This window comes from Amphiura filiformis, chromosome 16 (genome assembly GCF_039555335.1).
Source record: "Amphiura filiformis chromosome 16, Afil_fr2py, whole genome shotgun sequence".
Classification (NCBI taxonomy): Eukaryota; Metazoa; Echinodermata; class Ophiuroidea; order Amphilepidida; family Amphiuridae; genus Amphiura; species Amphiura filiformis.
Genome location: NC_092643.1, coordinates 27128225 through 27147904, shown reverse-complemented (window position 1 = coordinate 27147904; position 19680 = coordinate 27128225). Strand labels below are relative to the sequence as shown.

Below are 19680 nucleotides of genomic sequence, written 5' to 3'. Positions count from 1 at the left end.
GGACTCGGACAAGCTGTGTTCGTGATCTTAGACCACAGCTATGTCTAGTTATGATGTTTGAATGCCATTATACAAGTATTATGTCGCTAATTGGGAATTAGCCAAAGGAAAAAGTAGAGCGAGGTACCGGATTTGGAGTTCCAAGGGATGAGGGATAATGAACGGGAAAGGGAATGACTAACGCGAAATGAACCAAATGCAGAGATTTCAGAGATTTTATATTGTGATTTTGATTTAAACTTTTGATCCAAACATAAAGAGTTAATTCCCACCTCGGAGTTTTCAGATGGTACTCCATCTTTCATCAGCGAGTGAGTGACTGTATCAGGTCGTAATCTTTTTGACTTTTAACATGATAACAGACTCGTAGACTCCTGATACAGTCACTTATTCGCTGATGAATGATGGAGTACCATCTGAGAATTCCGAGGTAGGAATTAATTCTTTGTGTTTGAATCAAAAGTTTAAATCAAAATTATGATTTATACCAACACAGATGAACTTTCATGACGATTTATTGTGAATTTACATCATCAGGCAAACGGATCAAACTATGATAAATGTATATCTTACATTAATATCTTACCATAATATAATATTACAATATAATTCACGTGCAAGACATGATGACAATATATTCGCCATCATGTTGACCAACCTAAACTAAACATCAGGAGACGGGGCAACAAGGAGTGACGTATCAACGCACATGCAATACATCGTTCCACGGCGTTCAATTGACGCAGGGACAATACGCCGTTCACTTGATGAACGATTATCAAGGCTTTTGGCACAAGGATCAATATTCAATTATGCAAATATATAAATTATCGTCACCACAGATTCAAACGAGATTTAAGATAAATAGCGCCATCAGTGTTCAACTTTGATTAAAAATAAATACAGGAATACAACTCTACATGCCATCAAACAACCGTAGCTCAGTTTTATTTATTTATTTTATTTTTTATGTCAAGACATTTCAAGGCATTAACAGCTGTTATCGTTGCGATAAAGCTGACGGATTGGCGCCTAGATAGCTAGCTATTAACCTCCTTTTTGAAGCTGTTCCTTTTCACAATTCCAGGAATGTGAGGTGGGAGTGCATTCCATAATAACCCTATACATAAACTAATGTGTTAGTCTTAATGATGAATAATTCGTCTAGCTTCAAGTTTGAACCAAGGTGTTTTAAAATAATACACTACACTGTTGAGCCAATGATTAACGAACATTATCATTATACACCCATATAAGATCATTTCATGTACTCTAGAATACGATAGATTTTCATAGACGTATAGAACTGACATTGGTGTGTATGTTACACAAAAAGCAAGTGTCACTATCAAGAATGTTTTCAGTGCTTTAAAATGAGGCAATCCAAGCGCACGAGAAGATGAACGATATATTTGCCCAGACGAAGAAGCCCTTTCCTGCATTCGATTGGTATGTGATCTTGCTATGGATAACATTCTGATATATAGACTGACAATTATAATAAACGGTACAAGTGATAACGAAACATCCATGACAAGGACGAAACCTGTTGACTGATCGCGAGCGTCCAACCAACACCACCCATACCGTCTGTTGTATACCAATTTGTCGTAACTTAATATTTCCAAAACGAGCATCAATAGAGCAGGCCACATCCAGCAAAAACAAATGCTGACAAGAACTTTAGTCTTTGTCATTAATACCTCGTAATGTAATGGTCGTGAAATATGAAGATACCGTTCCACAGTCACTGCCATCAATGATAACAATCCAGCCCCTAGTGTCGTCATTACGAAAGCAACATGAAGCAGGCAAAACAAATGCTGAAATGGCTTAATCATGGCTTTGTATATAATAATTGGTATAGTGAGACAACCAAGGCAAAAGTCAGCAAGAGTTAAAGACATCATGTACAGCTTGGTGTTATGATGTATCTCTTTTGTGCGTCGAAGAACCAGGAGACATATTGTATTGAGGGTTATGATCGCAACAGAGTTCAAAGATAAACCAACGATGTAGATGACTTCTGATGTTGTGAGAGATTCAGTGGAAATATAGTCTTCTTGATCTTTTGAAGTCATGTTGGTTAAATTTGCACTATGATTCATGGTAAAGATGTTGCAAAAATCTAGACGGACGTAACTCGTGACGACTTCGGTGAGCGTGTGCATTTAAATGTTGAGTGACACTGGTGAGCTACCTTTTGACCACTACCGACCTGACACTGGCTATATTTATCAATAATGTATCATCCATTAATTATTAAACTGATTTAATTGCTTCTTGCTTTTAGAGTACATCCCTTATGGTACTATAAAGCATTCGGGTGTTATCATACATTTTGTGACCCGTAAATTCAGCTTAAGCAAGTTGAGCCGCGATTGTGTTTAGCTTTAGATTTCATACATGTAAGTAGCTACACGAATCGGATGACAACTCTATGACAGCTGCTGCTATTAATGTAAATCAATACGTAGCAAACGATGGCGGTATCAAATATTATTATTTCTTACAAAAATACACCAATTTAAAAGTATTTTATGACAGCTTTTTATGATTTGACGTAATTATCGACCACGTTTAATGGTTTTATTTGACTTAAATGTTGCTAGGGAGTGATGATGACCACCTCCAAAATTATTTGGGGAAAAAAGGTTATATTTGCTCTTTAAACCAGGTAAATGTCTGCTTTTGTATGCTTAAAGAGAAAACATAACTTTTATCCCCAAATGATTTTTAAGATCTTTACTTCAAGATGGAGCCAGTACGCGTAAGTGCGCAGGAACTTTTGTTTAATTATTACGTTAAAAAGTGAGCTGTTGTAACGTTAAAAAGTGAGCTGTTGTAACGATGGAAATTATTACGATGGAAATATTCGTCGAACGCGTACTCGATGTTCATAACACAGTACGTACATGGAGTGCAGGACGGTTATACACATACATCATCATGATCAAAGGATAGTGCACTGCCGATGGAGTACCACGCATTGGCGCTTGTAGTAAATTCCAATTTTCTTCACAATTAAAAGTGGACATATCTGATAGTAAAAGCTAACATTATGGGAAAGAAAGCAGTCTATTTTTATGGAAATGTTACAATATGGCTTTAAGAAGATCCCTAGCTCAACTGTGATCTCTGACACAACAACATCCGCTTCACAGATCAACGAACTTTTGCCACCAGAATATCAGTTGGCCGGATAATGCATCCGAGATAGGATATGAAATATTGCTACTCATAAAAAGCAAGTAAGTCCAGTAGATCAGATTATAATCTTAAATTCATAGACCTGACTGACTTTATTTACATAAAAAACGAAAATAATCACATTTAAATTATTGCTCAGGGAACATCACAAACTGTTTACCAAATATGGAGAATATTGCAAATTTAGCTCGACATTAAAGAAGTATTTCGTGATCCTAGCGTCCTCTTTTTATGACATTTTTCAGTACATATCCACGAAAAAAGGATATTCCCAAAATTTCAGTTGATTCCGATTTTGCGTTTGCGAGTTATGCATGATTATGTGTATTACACTGCTCCATAGACAATACGTTGTAATTTCGTTCTGGTGCACCAGAACGAAATTCAAATTTCGCGATATCTTTGCTAAACGAATTAATCCGCAAGAAATATTTTGTACATAAACATTATGTAGCCAGAGTATTCCAGTGATATAAAAATCTCAACTTTTTTGAGAAAAGTGGGGGATGAGGCTGTGGATCACGAAATGCCCTTTTAAGAAGACAAAATTTCAAAAACAAATCCCTCACAAATCGGAAACCATCTACATCGTCGGTTGATCTTTAGACCCTGTCGCGATCATAATCCTCAATGCCATTATGTCTCCTGGTTCTGAGAGAAACCAAAGTGTAAACAATAACATCAAGTTGTCTTTAAGGAGTGTTCATAAATATTTTGGTGGGGATTGGAAAATATAGGGGGATTAAAAATATTTGGTTCCGGAAAAGGGGGATCAAAAATTCAATCCTTAATCAAGTTATTAGCGGTGAAAGGTGAAAGTGAAAGGTGAAAGTAAAGGGTAAAATGTACGAAAAGGCAATGTAAGACAATGCACATTTCAAAATTTTGCGCGCTTCCCGCGCATAAATGTGAAGTATTCAATTATGTACTCTCGAGCTTCAAATCAACAAAATTTGCGCACTTAAGGGATCTGGAATGAGCGTTTTGAGCGTTTCGACAGTATTTTTTGTGGGACATAAGAGCACATCAAACATATCGAATTGCATTCTGAATACGAAGAGTGTCTTTCTGATATCAAATAATTTTCATTCTTTTGAAATTCACAATATAATACAAATTTTATGACAAATTATTAAAATTTGATATTTTTCACATTTTTGATATATAACAGTCCTCGAAGTAAATTTTATAAATCTAATGATATATTCTTAAAGTGTATGTAGCTGGGAGGAAAAGCCGACGATCAATTGAAAATTTTGACCTTTCATATTGAAGATATAGATTTTTTTTCCAAAAAGACCTAAAAAATCCATATATTGGAAATATTTCTAAGCAACACGTTTGCAATGTTTTTCTTTATGCGTACATATTAAAAAATGAGATATTATGAATAATTTACGAATTTCAAACCTATTTTTTTTGGCATATTTGTAATTTTTACACCGTCCTTACACCCTACCCAGACATACACCTAATTGGAATCAGCGGTTCTTTGTCTAGAGCAACTTTAATTATCTCCAATAGAACACCATTAAGCGGTCAAAAATGCTTTCTTTCATTTTACCTCATTATTTCTACTTTAAATGATCAGAAACCCTTCCAGAAAGTTGTCATAAATGTTTTTATAATTTAAAAAAAATCAAAACGCTATGGTAGATTTCGAACTTTAAGAGCATATTAAAGGACAAATTGGGTATTCTTCTTGTTAGCGTTTGAAATCAACAGAATGATCTCTTGTATTTGTAGTAATACAGGTACTGATTTATTAACATATTCACATCAGTTTTCCTCCAAATTATTCAAATTAAAGAAACTAAAATTATTACAAATATCTTCGCGACGCTTTTAATCAGACTTGTATTTTTGGTTTATTTACAAAACTGCATAAATACACAAGATGGTAACAGTCAGGAGATAACAACCTACTCTTTTCGACAAAGATTGCGAGAAACACGTATATTATTATAAATATAGCACTATTTACATGCGACCGATGGTTTATTAAACGAAGCATGGGATGAGACAGATGTTGCCAATTAATTACACACTTTTTGTTTCGAAGTCAATATGCAAGCAAATCTACACTGCCGGGAAATTGAACCCAGGACTCCATGCATCAACGACAAGTACCAAGTCACGTGCCACGCTCTCCCCGAGAACATGTATAACAGTAATGAAAAGAAAAGTGCAAGATAAATGTTCGTCACACTCATAGAAATGACTTGTTCGCCTTGTTGGCGCAATTCAAAAGGAGTAAGTTTGGACAACTCAAAAATAGTGTAAAAGTTGCCAAAACTAAATTCATTTTAGTTATCCGAACTTAAAAATGCTGAAAAAGCTCAAAAGTTCCGTCAACTAATCAACTTTGTTGGCATTACTTAAAAAGTTGATGTAAGTCGTTGCGTCAACTTTTTAAGTAATGCCAACTTCTGAATTCAAGTTCAGGGAACTTAGAAAAATAAACAAGGTTCAAAGAACCAATTAGTTGAGTTATTGTAACTCAACATGTAAGTTGAGTTCATATTAAATTACTGGTACTTATTGTTTTGAGTTATTCCAATTTGGTACTTTGTTACTTAATTCACGTAATTGGATCACTTTCTGCACAATTAGCAGTATTTAAATATTTATTTTTGTAATTAGTGCAAAATTTTGTATAGCACACCTCTAGAAAATTATGCTAACCTAGGCTAGTTTCATTTTCTGAGTTGTAACAACTCAATAAAGTAAGTGCAAATGAGTGCGACCAACATAATGATATCGAGTCAGCGTTACTCAAAATTGTACGCGTTGGCATTACTCGGAAAGTTGACGCAACGACTTTCATCAACTTACTGAGTAATGCCAACGAACAATTTCTATGAGTGTAGTTTTCGGTACAAATACTTTTGAACAGAAATAGATAAGTTCAAGGTAGTCATCAATCGTTCGAAGTCTTAATGTAACCCTCGCTACACAATATGACAAGTTCCAAACATTTTATAAAATTTAGAAATTTCCGATTTGTACCTTTACATAACCATATTTGGAATCCGCATGAAAATTCAATACAGTGAGTACAAATAAGCCCAGTATTGGTCCAGTGGTCTTTTAGGCAACTTTTGATATTTTGAGAAAATATCTCAAAACTAGACGCCTTGACGCCTGTTATGGCCAGCACGCAGAGCAAGCATTAAGAAAATGACACAAAGTTTTCAATAATATTATTGATGACGGTTAGTGCAATCGTGTGATTGACTTTATATAACGACTTTATTCAACTTTATATAACGCATAAATTAGAATAACATATTTTGAACAAAGTTAATACCCATCTGTATGTTGACGTGCTTTTTATTAAAATAGCTAAAACTAATATAAATTACTTTGCACTGTCTCATCAATTAGTCGTTTCTGGTCAACCAAATATTTATCTACTTTAAACCTGTTAAATAAATACGTACCATTTATTAATACAAGTATTTGCCATCTTATTGGGCAACAGTTTTTAAGAGTCAGGTCATGCAAAATAAGCAATTGAAAGCCTCGGTCCAAGAAGACCGTAAGTCCATATTTGGCATTTGAGATATGATTGTTTAAACTTTTTAAAACAAGATAATTTGGAAACCAAAAAAGCAATAATATTGATACTTCTCAGATACATGGGTATTGGCAAGAAGAATCATTTTGTATATCAACCAAGTAAATATCTGTAATATTGATCGATATTGATCGATTTATCATTTTTGGACTTACGCTCTTCTTGCGCTCGGATTGAAACAAAAGCTTATAACTCAAAACTGAATGCAAATGTTGGAAATACTTAACGATATTGGTAATCTATGTGCAAAGACGAGCAATTTGACACCTTGTTTGTTAAATTTGAAGGTTGTTTTAAAATTTGACCTCAGTTGACCTTTAACCGGAAGTGACCCTCAAAATGTATGATAAATTATATAATTTTCGCAATCGTTGTGATGAGACTAGTAATTTGACATGTCTCTTGACGACATTGGACAATTTTTCATTTTTCACCCCTCTTGACCCCTAACGTGACCCCTATGGGGAGGGGCCAAATGTCAAAAAAAATTGTCAAAATTTTTGTCTTCATCCAATTACTTCAAACCACCTGTAACTCAATTTCGTCAAAAGTGGACTTCTTTCGCTCAGGTCTTCAAATGTTAATAATATCCGTATAATTTCCTTGATTATAATTATTTATTATTGATTTCATAATCCTAATAATTATTGTTCTCTACCGGTTCGCAGACATAAACTTGAACCAGAACGTGATCAATCATACCGGCTCACAGACAGCATAGAGTCCTCAGCGTCGGTATCTAAAATCGTTTCAAATTCATGGTTTCAGACACATTTCCCGCATTTTGTCGTAAAACTGCATAGAATAATCAGCCGCTTCTTGAATATCTTTCGGCAATTCATTGCGATCGGGTAGAGGTCTTATCGGAAGAAACTGTGTGCTCTTTAAAGCCGCGTCGTAGAAGCCACCTTCATGTTGCAGGAAATTACCCTGCAGATTTATACGAGATGCTTTCCATGTTTTTACTATGTCCTGGTCACCCGGCCATTTCAGTAAACTGTCATTGTACGGTATTCCAACTCCTTGACAGAACTGACGCAAGATCGACGAAGGGTTGCTTTGAAGGTCATCAGCATCTATCACAACGACGTTCGGATCCAGGTTTTCTTTAACATACTTAAAAAGATTATACTGCATTTCATATGCTTCTGGTTGGTTGTTGAATTTGTGAAAATCCTTCATAGATATGTAATTGATATCAATATCCTCTGGCAGAAGTCGACCAACAATAGATTTCCAAGATGGTAACACCCTATATGGATGACGGATTAGGAAAGCGTAACGAAATCCAACTGGAAGCACATCGTACTTTTCGTCCAAACAATATACGATGTCTTTAACAAGAAGACTCTTCTTTCCGGGATAATCTGCTTCTAGTTCCTGCTTTATCCAGTCGTATGTACATTTCTCATCATCAAAAGCATTATCCAATTCCATTTCATTTGCAATAGCATTTTCCATGTAGTTGGCCACCAACGATTTTCGTTTTGTGTCGGCTTCGGGACCATAATGATACGCGCTAACACAGGGCTCGTAGACGATTTGGATGTCATCGATGTAACTCAAGCATTTCATAAGAGCTGTTCCCAAAGTACGCGGTAGAGACCAAATATATACTCGTTGCAGGTTTTCTTGACTTTTCGGTCTATTCGACATTTTGATGAAAGCAGTAGCTCGGAAAGCAACGACTTTGTTTAGTAAGTATGAATTGCTTTCGAAAACAAATTCAACACATAAAAACAGCTAAAGAAGTTGATTGTGTGCAGGAATGTGCAAGTAAATATCACATGATCATTATGCAACAATTATTAAACATATTGCCTATATATTGAGGTCACATGCCAAGGGCAGGATGATTTGGAAAAGAGTTAATATAATTTCAATATTGAAACTTTAAGGGGCTGTGCAATAATTATGAGCCGGGGGGTAAAACTTCAGGACGACCCGCCAAAAACGCTTGCCCCCCTCCCCCCCCCATCCTCTCGGCCGGCAAAATATCGCTTGCCCCCCCTCGGCCCGCAAAAAATATTGCATATTAAGGGCTGGGGGTATGAACGTTTGGACAGTATTTATTCTATTCTGAATATGAAGAATGTCCTCCTGATATCAAATAATTTTGATGTTTTGAAATTCGCAATTTAATACACATTTTATGGCAAATCATTAAAAATTGATATATTTGATATTTAACAGTACTTGAAGTAAACTTTATAAATCTGATGATTTATATTTAAAGTGTATGTAGGTGGGATGAAAAGCCGACGATCAATTGAAAATGTTGACCTTTCGTATTGAAGATATGGATTTTTTCCCAAAACACCAACAAAAATTAGGCCTTTTTGGGAAAAATTCCATATCTTCAATATGAAAGGTCAAAATTTTCAATTGACCGTCGGCTTTTCCTCCCTGCTACATACACTTTAAAATATATCATTAGATTTATATAATTTACTTTGAGGACTGTTATATATCAAAAATTTGACAAATATCAAATTTTTATAATTTGTCATAAAATTTGTATTATATTGTGATTTTCAAAAATGAAAATTATTTGATATCAGAAAGACATGCTTCGTATTCAGAATGCAATTCGATAGGTCCGAGGTGCTCTCACGTCCCACAAAAAATACTGTCGAAACGCAATAAACGCTCATTTTAGATCCCTTAAAGCGTTTCCGTACTGTTTTCCGAAGCCTTTTTAGAGCGTTTTATTTAAAACGCGCCCCATGAATGTGTGCCAAAATCGCTCGCCCTCCCTCCCCCCCCTCGGCTGGCTAAAAATTACTTTCCCCCCCTCGCCTTTCGGCTCGCCAAATATATTCTTTCAAACCTGATTTTTTTGGCATATTTGTCATGTTTACACATGTCCCAACTTGCACCTAAATGGAATCAGCCAAATTTGTTGCATTTTTAGGTAAACAGAGCAAATTTCGACATACAGTCATAATTCCTGAATTATGACTGTGCGGACAAGATAAGCTTGATTTTCTTTGCCTTTACCCTGTTATTTCGGCTCAAAATGGACAGAAACCCTTCCCGATAATTATTACTAGTATTATTTTACCATTTTGAGTATAGTAATAAATCGTAAATTTGAAGGAATGCGAACATTATGGCTATAACAGATATCAATAACTCCGTCCGGTGCTGATAATATAGCGTCAAAATTAATATTTTAGATGTCATAATATTTCAGTCGATGGTATTACAATAATGGCTATAATAATTTCTTGCGCGAAATAGTGCTCAGTTTGTTTGAATAGAATCATTAATGTCTTAATCTGCAAACTAAACAAATCAAAGTTCACGCGATGTTGTTTTTGTTTATTGTATAATTTCCGATTTATGGCTTGAGACACATTTCTTTCATTTTTGCATATGACTGCATAGATTGATCCGCAACTTCTTGAATGTCTTTCGGCAATTCACTGCGCTTGGGTAGAGGTTTCGACGGCAAAAACTGTGTGCTCTTCAATGCGACTTCGTAGAAACCACCTTCGTTTTCAAGGTAATTACCTTGCAGACTTATACGAGAAATTATCCATGTTCTAATGATGTCGCGATCACCCGCCCATTTCAGTAAACTGTCATTGTACGGTATTCCAACTCCTTGGCAGAACTGACGCAAGATCGACGAAGGGTTGCTTTGAAGGTCGTCAGCGTCTATCACAACGACGTTCGGATCCAGGTTTTCTTTGACATATTTGAGGAGATTGTATTGCATTTCAAATTGATCGGGCTGGTGCAAGGCTTTCAGCATGTCTACTAAAGATACGGCATTGATATCAAGGTCCATAACTCTTGTAGCCATAGATTTCTAAGATGGCCAGACTCTATACGGATGCCGAATTAGAAAAGCATATCGAAATCCAGATGGAAGCATCTCATATTTGGCGTTCAAGCAATACGCGTGGTCTTTAGCCAAAAGAATCTTTTTTCCGGGATAATCTGCTTCTAGTTGTTGTTTCACCCATTCATATGTGCATGTACTATCATCATAAGCGTTCTCCGAGTCCACTTGATTGGCGCTAGCATTTTTCCATGAACTTGGCGATCGTAGCTTTTTGCGCTATGCCGGCATCAGGACCATAATGATACGCGCTCGTAGCAGACTCATAGACGATTTGGATACCATCGATGTAACTCAAGCATTTCACAAGAGCTGTTCCCATTGTGCGTGGTAGGGACCAAATATATACTCTTTGCAGGGTATCTTCGCTTGACATTTTGGAGGCCTCCTTTGAACAGCAACGCACACGGTCAGTTAGACAATAAGATTAAGTTCTATGATAAAATATTCGAAGAGAAAAATCCTGGAAATTTAGTAACTTTTAGTTGTTTGTGCCCAGTAGTAGTAGGTACGACTTTCCACCTCTTGTTTCAGGCGCACTCCTTCGATGACAGAAGATCTGTTGAAGGGCCCATATAAATAATGTTCGTAAAGTTCACAAAAATAACACTTCGCAGATGCGAAACATGTATTAGTCCATATCATACATAGAACATGCTTGGAAAGGATGGACATGGAAAGGTGCACCCAATATATATTAAAAATATCAAAAGACAAATAAATACTAGTACAAAAGTGTAAAGTACAAAATGTTAATCTACATATGAATACTATAGTACTTAAAGCAATATTATAACATTATCATACAAAATAGATTAGCATTTCTTTGACATAAAATGTTAGTTTTTACTGTCAGCTATATCCCCTTTTATTTTTGAGCCGAACAACTACGGCAAAGCAAAGAAAATTGGAATTTACTACCAGCGCACATGTCGCCAATACGTACCGCTCCTTCGGTCATGTTATGGTACGACCCTTTGTTGTGTAGATCACCGTCCCGCACTGTGTGTTATGAACATCGTGTATGCGTTCGACTAATAATTCCGTCGTAATAATAAGACGCCGGTTCCGGCGCTTTATTCAAAATCTCGGATTTTGACAAAACTACAGCACCTAGAGTCTTGATTTTTGCAGGGTATATTGGTTTTATAAAGTATAATATAATTGTGTAAAAAAATGAATTTTAAAAAATCAGTGAGGGCGTCCTCAACAGCAAATGTTATAATATGGCTTTAATGTAAAGCAATGAATAAACAAGATTGCTATATATAATCACAATCGTGAGTTTATAAGATAAATACATATACTATCAGCGCTCGAAATAAGGCGCGTCCTTGCGTCAAATACCCGTGAAAATAGGCGCGCGGACCCGCAAATTTCATACGGTATGGGTCCACGTGTATGGCAAGCCAAGGGGTCCAAAAGCGTGGAACTGCTACGCGTAGCTTCTTTCTCGTTACGTGCAGCTGTTTGACCAATCAGATTCGCGGTTTTAAACACGTGGAGCTGATGTAAACATCCTCTCTCACAAATATTACGTTGTTAATTTTTGTAAATGAAAATATCTGTAGCAGGCCTATATCAGCAAAAAAATGGTATAGGTGCTATTAAAGTAATATCTGAACAGAATGATGATTGTTCTATATTTAGGGGCTATCATTTTCTTCGGAAGGGGATCCCAAATATAGGGGGTCATACTTTTTGGAAAGAAAAATAAGTGGGAGGGGTCATAAATTGATAATGACAAAATGTAGGGAGTCACAAGATGACTACAGATAGTGTGTTTATTGTATTCAAAAGACTGATTTCAATACAATTTTAGCCTGTCTAGGGGGTAAGGTGTATCGGTGGTGGGAGTCGGGGGTCATAACATTTTTGATGCCGAAATAGTGAGGGCCGCAATTTTATTGACGCCGACTTTGTGTAAATTTAGGAACCCCCCCGTTCCGAAAAAAATGATGACCCATTTTACTCTCTCCATATTTACACAGTGGCATGTGATATCGCTTTCCCTGCAATATCTTTACACAGCGCTTTACATCAGTAGTAGTTGTTGTTTGACCTTCATATCCCCTGCACCGCTAATACAGCCCGAGTATAAAGTTACTTGCTATTAACACGGTGTAAACTTGGAAACACTAAATAAATATGCTTTGTGTCATTTTAGCCAGGCATTAGCAACATGTTCTCTTAACACGTGCTGTTATTTGGCCTCCTTACCCGCTCGTTATCTATGCTAATTCCGTAAATTAATTACAAGATAATAATTGTGAAAGAGGATACCTAGCACTATACTACGCGCAGCTAACGACCCAACCACGTGATTAAATTTGACTATTTTGATTGGTCAAACAGCTGCTCGTAACGAGAAAGAAGCTACGCGTAGCAGTTCCACGCTTTTGGACCCCTTGGCTTGCCATACACGTAACCCGTAAAAATTGAACGAAGCAAAGAGCAAGAAATCCTAGTTTTGTTGTTCCACTGGTAAATCTGGTCCACATAATACGTCCAGCTCCTTGAGTACACTTTTATTTTAGTTTTCCCATCAGGTTTTCACCCTGGATTTTCAGTTTTTTACAATCTACATACCGTGATCGCCGTAGCTCTTGAAATTTCAAAGGCAAGGGTCCGGGGTCGGACCCTTGAAAATTGGTGAGGACCCTTGAAATTTCACAAGCATTTTTTTTCTTATTTCTAGGCCTGTATACTCTACATATCATATCATACTTGCATGCAATAATGAAGACTTATACATATACATGGCCACAAGTGCAAGTAAGCGAGTGAGTAAACCAATTATGTTGCAGTGTAAAAAAAGCGCTTCTTACAGAACGATCAGAACGCACACAAAAAAGAGAAAACAAAAATAAACAAAAAATATCAACATTCTGGATACAAATGACACTTAAGCATTTTTTTGAAAGAGTGAAGTGATGAAGCCTCCCTGATGTTACGTGGGAGGCTGTTGATTGCGGACTGTATTTGAGGGAACAATGATGTTATTATCAACTTTGAGTGTCACTGGTGACAGACATTGATAAGTTCCGGCGATGAAAAATTCATTTTTACCTGGGTTTAGTTTAAGTTTTGAGAGAGCAGTTTTGTATATGAACCCGAATCATTTGAGTCAAATGACACATAAATTTGTGTGTCATTTGCGTACACGTGATACTTTACTTCATGCCTGCGGGTGATTGTGCCAATAGGTGTAGTGAAAACAAAAAAATCAAATGGGCCCTTAACAGAGCCTTGCGGCACACCACAGTTCAAAACATGGGATTACTTTTATGAATTATTAAACGAACCATGGGAAGAGACAGATGTTGTTATTAATTTCAGACTTTTTGTTTCGAAGTCAATATGCAAGCAAATCTACACCGCCGTGAAATGAACCCAGGACTCCATACCCAGGACTCCATACATCAACGACAAGTCACGCGCCAAGCTCTCCCCGATAACATGTATAACACTAATGAGAAGAAAAGTCTAAGAAAATATTCGTCAGTTTTCGGTACAAATACTTTTGAACAGATTGATAAAGATAACAGAGTGGTTATCGAAACGTACACAGTAAGTGCAATTTATTGGATCAGAAATAAGAACCTTTTGATTGACTTTATTCTACCGATCCTGATGAATTTGTTCAACCAAGATTGACAATGATCAGTAAATAGATTTCAAGTTCAAGATAGTCGCTTTTCAATCGTTCAAAGTCTTAATTTAACCCTCGCTACACAATTAGTTTCAAACATTTTATAAAGTTTAGAAATTTCATAATATACCTTTACATAACCATATTTGGAATCAGCATGAAAATTCAATACAGTGAGTGCAAATAAGCCATTAATTAAATAATTGGTCCAGTGGTCTTTTAGACAACTTTTGATATTTTGAGAAAATATCTCGAAACTTGACGCCTTGACCATGTTGACGCCTATTATGGCCAGTACGCAGAGCGAGCATTAAGAAAATCCCATAACGTTTTGATGGCGGTTAGTGGAATCAGGGGATTATATAACTTCATATAACGACTTTATGCAACTTTGTAATTATAACGTATAAATTGGAATAACATATTTTGAACAAACTTACCCATCTGAATGTTGACGTAGAGTCAATGCGCCAGAAATACTATAACTAGTCTATAAGCCTGTTGAAAATCTTTAAAACATTGAAGATGATTACTATTTATAATATATCGTGTCAATGATATACCAGGTATCCCAAAAAGGGCTCCATGTAGTACCCCTTGTGAATGTCATGTTTGATTATCATTACATAATTACAAACTACCATTTAAACCCCATTTCATTTTGTGTCCTGTTTTGGGCATTATCACTTAAATAAACTGGATCCATGTTAATTTCATTTCTGGCACATATCAAAATGTATTTACAAAACAGTAACGGGATTTATAAGAGAATTTAGCATCGTATACCATGACCCCATGGCTTAGAGTCTAATTGATGAAAGAATATAAATGCACATTTCAAAATGCCTGAACAATATTTACGTGCTTAATACTAGGTAAAACTAATATAAATTAGTTTGCACTGCTCATCAATTAGTCGTATTTCGTCAACCAAATATTTATAAACCTGTTAAAGGAATACGTACCATTTATTAATACATGTATTTGCCATCTTATTAGGTAACAGTTTTTAAGGGCCAGGTCATGCAAATGTTAATAATATCCGTATAATTTCCTTTATTATAATTATTGATTATTGATTTTATATTTCTATCACATAATCATCCTAATTGTTCTCTACCGGTTCGCAGACATAAACTTGAACCAGAACGCGATCAATCCAATACAGCTCACAGACAGCATAGAGTCCTCAGCGTCGGTATCTAAAATCGCTTGAAATTCATGGCTTCGGGCATAACTTAAGTCATTTCCAAATTATGGTTTCAGGCACATTTCCCGCATTTTTGTGGTAAAACTGCATAGAATAATCAGCCGATTCTTGAATATCTTTCGGCAATTCACTGCGATCGGGTAGAGGTCTTGCCGGAAGAAACTGTGTGCTCTTTAAAGTCTCGTCGTAGAAGCCACCTTCATTTTGCAGCAAATTACCTTGTAGATTTATACCAGATGCTTTCCATGTTTTTACGATATCCTGGTCACTCGGCTATTTCAGTAAACTGTCATTGTGCGGTATTCCAATTCCTTGGCTGACCTTACATAATATTGACGAAGGGATGCTTTGAATGTCGTGAGCATCTATTATAATAAAGTTTGAGTTCAGGTTATCATTAACATAAACTCCTCAAAAAAGTTTGGAAACTTTAAAAAAACGGCTGTATATCAGAAAGTTGTGAAATATATCTCAATATTGATTCATATCAGTGAAAACATTGTTCTTTCATGTCAACGATGACACCTCATTTGTGACAATAACTCATTCCATGGCTAAGCAAATTTCTTTGAAACACAGAGAGGTCTCAAAGAAAATGTGCCAAAATGACCATTGTTTGCACTCACATTAAAAGAATGAATGAAAACGGTTGTTTGCAGTATATCATTTTGAATGAAAAGTGCTAGGATAGGATTAACAGTTCTACAGGTGGATCGAAATGGATCAAGTCAATCTCTCTTGCTGGTCACTTCTTCATAGTGGTCATTTGCAAGAAAGATTTAATCAACCATGGTTCAATTATCAGATCTGGATAAGGCTCGAACTATTGTTTAGCTTCCCGGGTTTAGCCTGAGGCTGGCATACCTCAGAATCAAGTTGCAGCAACCTTTGGAGTTTCTAGCAGTATGTCTCCAAGCTAAAAGCCAAGTTTCGTCGGACAGTAGATGTCAAAGACAGACCCAGAGGTGGCCGTCCACGAAAAACAACGGCTGCAGAAGCTGACAGCAATTCGCCAGCGAAGTGTTACGTGTAATCCGATTATCACTATGTCGACTGGATCACGTTTTTGAGCTCTGCACCATGATCGAAATGATCGCAACACAAAGTCTATGACATGTGCTTCAAGTTCCAAAAGGTGCGTCTAACCAGGGAGTTATGTAACCACTTCGCTGGCGAATTCGAAACCGTAGACTAATGAATTAGTGTGCTATTCCTTACTCATGCAAATGGCGCAGACAATGGCGGATTTGGCAGATTTTGTTTGAGACCTCCTTGTATTTCAAAGACAGTTACTCAACCATGGAATAAGTTATGGTCACAAATTTGGTGTCATTTTTGACAGGAAAGAACAATGTTTGTATTGATATGAAACAATATGGATATAAATTTTAAATATTTCTGATATATAGCCGTTTTGGAAAGTTTCCAAACTTTTTTTGAAGAGTTGAGTTGAAAAGATTATACTGCATTTCATATGCTTCAGGTTAGTTGTTGAATTTGTGAAAATCCATCATGGATATGTAAATAATATCAATCTCCATTTGGTCATCTTTATATTAGGTGACCGTTTTTAAGAGTCAAGTCTTCCAAACATTTATGTCAATTTTGATAACATCCTTATATTTCCTTGATTATTAATTATACAATTCCATCGCATACTGCTTATTGTTCTTTACAGGTTCGCCGACATAGAATGAGTTAATTTACCATAAAATAATGCGATTAATCACAATACCCCAGCAAACACAAAACGTTTTCGACATCATTCGCAAAAGGTTCTAAAAGGTTGTCAGAAAACGTTTAAATGTCTGGTTATATAAAGGGTATTATAAAGAGTAACATTAAAAAACATTTGTTGATAACCAACTGCAAATATTTTAACATGATGTTATTAAAATGTTGACAAAATATTTGACAAAAATGTTTTCAAAAAATAGTTTACAATAACATTTTGAAAACATTTTAAGAATATTGTGTTGTTGTAATGTGTTTTCATACAAAACGTTTCAAAGCATTTTCATGACCTTTATATAACCCGACATTTAATATTATTAAAACGTTTTTACCTGAATCAAAACCCAAAATACAACTTGTTTAAAACGTTTTAAAAACGTTTTTGTGTTCACAGACAGCCATTTCCAAGTTATGGTTTCAGGCACATTTCCCGCATTTTGTCATAAAACTGCATAGAATAATCAGCGGCATCTTGAATATCTTTCGGCAATTCACTGCGATCGGGTAGAGGTCTTGCCGGGAAAAAATGTGTGCTCTTTAAAGCCGCCTCGTAGAAGCCACCTTCATTTTGCAGGAAATTACCCTGCAGATTTATACGAGATGCTTTCCATGCTTTTACTATATCCTGGTCACCCGGCCATTTCAGTAAACTGTCATCGTACGGTATTCCAACTCCTTGACAGAACTGACGCAAGATCGACGAAGGGTTGCTTTGAAGGTCATCAGCATCTATCACAACGACATTCGGATCCAGGTTTTCTTTAATATAGTTAAAAAGATTATACTGCATTTCATATGCTTCTGGTTGGTTGTTGAATTTGTGAAAATCCTTCATAGATATGTAATTGATATCAATATCCTCTGGCAGAAGTCGACCAACAATAGATTTCCAAGATGGTAACACCCTATATGGATGACGGATTAGGAAAGCGTAACGAAATCCAGCTGGAAGCACATCGTACTTTTCGTCCAAACAATATACGATGTCTTTAACAAGAAGACTTTTCTTTCCAGGATAATCTGCTTCTAGTTCATGCTTTATCCAGTCGTATGTACATTTCTCATCATCAAAAGCATTCTCCAGTGCCATTTGATTTGCAATAGCATTTTCCATGTATTGTGCCACAAAAGATTTCCGTTCTGTGTCGGCTTCAGGACCATAATGATACGCGCTAACACAGGGCTCATAGACGATTTGGATGCCATCGACGTAACTCAAGCATTTCACAAGAGCTGTTCCCAAAGTACGTGGTAGAGCCCAAATATATACTCGTTGCAGGTTTTCTTGACTTTTCGGTCTTTTCGACATTGTGGTGAAAGCAGTAGCTCAGAAAGTATGAACCGCTTAAAGTATTTCGAAAACAAATTGTCAAACACATAAAAACATCTAACGAAGTTGATTATGTGCAGGAATGATCAAGTAATGATCACATGATTATTAGGCAACAATTAAACATATTACCTATACACAGAGGTTACATGCCAAGGGCAGGATGATTTTGGAAGAGTTAATTGAATTTCAATATTGAAATTTCATAATGAACGTCTGACGTTTGTCCCGACGTTTACCCCCTCGATTACCTCCTATCTTCAATATTGGGATTAAATAGGACTAACTGCATGAGCACATAATCTGTATTTCTTGAAGCTTAACAATTTTTTTTTTTAAAAACCATCCAAAACACATTTATGATGCGATCAAGCAAAATCAGTCGGAACTCGGAAATATTAAATTTTCAGTTTCATTCGTTTTCATTTCAACCAGGAAAAACTAAAAAGCCCACTATGATCGTTTTCAGTTGCAGGTAACACAAGTATTAAAATACAAATAAGAAAAAAGGTATTGCTTTAAGATTTAGTTTTTCTTGCTCCATATTCAAGTATGTAAAATGAAAAAGGCCAACATTTCGTTTTTTCATAAAATAAACAAAGGAAAACATGGAAAAGCATTTAATAGATACATTTGTTTTTCTCGATCCAATAATTAGGAGAAAAGTAAAAAATCAAACAATGTTTATCTTTGTTTATTGTTATACTAGTGTTAGAAAAACGAATACGTGAACATTGACGGACTGTTTCTGTTATCTACAATTGGGGCGAGAAAAAAACAAATGTATTGCTTTCCATATTTCTCTTTGTTTACTTTTCATACTTGTGTTAGAAAAAGAAAACCACTAACATTATTGGTCTTTTTTTCTTTTTTCTTGGCAATAAATGGCGCAATAATCGCTTTTTCTGTTTATCTCTGTTTGTTTGGTATGCCGTTTTGTAAAAATGAAGACCCGATCACAGTGGGCTTTTTAGTTTTCCTTGGCGGAAAACGAAAAACGAGGTCCTCCGTATCTATAAAAAAACAACAACGTAGCACGAGTTGCATCATCAAAACCTTCGTAGTACGTGTTACAAAAATGGCTCAGTATGGCGACGGTTAAGAGACAACAATA

At 35.9% G+C, this 19680-nt stretch overlaps 4 protein-coding genes across 4 annotated transcripts; all 4 read right to left on the bottom strand.

Moving 5' to 3' along the window:
- Nucleotides 1–1081: 1081 nt before the first annotated feature.
- LOC140136541 (adenosine receptor A3-like) lies at nt 1082–2666 on the bottom strand. Its single transcript, XM_072158243.1, has one exon. The coding sequence runs from the start codon at nt 2169–2171 to the stop codon at nt 1146–1148; it is 1026 nt and encodes a 341-aa protein (XP_072014344.1). The 5' UTR covers nt 2172–2666; the 3' UTR covers nt 1082–1145.
- A 3804-nt stretch (nt 2667–6470) lies between these two features.
- Nucleotides 6471–8511, bottom strand: LOC140136540 (uncharacterized). The gene has a single exon (XM_072158242.1). It carries the CDS (start codon nt 8444–8446, stop codon nt 7547–7549), a length of 900 nt encoding a protein of 299 aa, XP_072014343.1. The 5' UTR covers nt 8447–8511; the 3' UTR covers nt 6471–7546.
- A 1586-nt stretch (nt 8512–10097) lies between these two features.
- Nucleotides 10098–11022, bottom strand: LOC140172536 (uncharacterized). The gene is made up of 2 exons (XM_072195682.1): nt 10824–11022; nt 10098–10603 (listed from the first exon to the last, which is right to left on the bottom strand). Exons 1-2 carry the CDS (start codon nt 11014–11016, stop codon nt 10134–10136), a joined length of 663 nt encoding a protein of 220 aa, XP_072051783.1. The 5' UTR covers nt 11017–11022; the 3' UTR covers nt 10098–10133.
- A 6623-nt stretch (nt 11023–17645) lies between these two features.
- On the bottom strand, nt 17646–18545 carry LOC140172535 (uncharacterized). Its single transcript, XM_072195681.1, has one exon. It carries the CDS (start codon nt 18543–18545, stop codon nt 17646–17648), a length of 900 nt encoding a protein of 299 aa, XP_072051782.1.
- Between the last annotated feature and the right edge of the window lie 1135 nt (nt 18546–19680).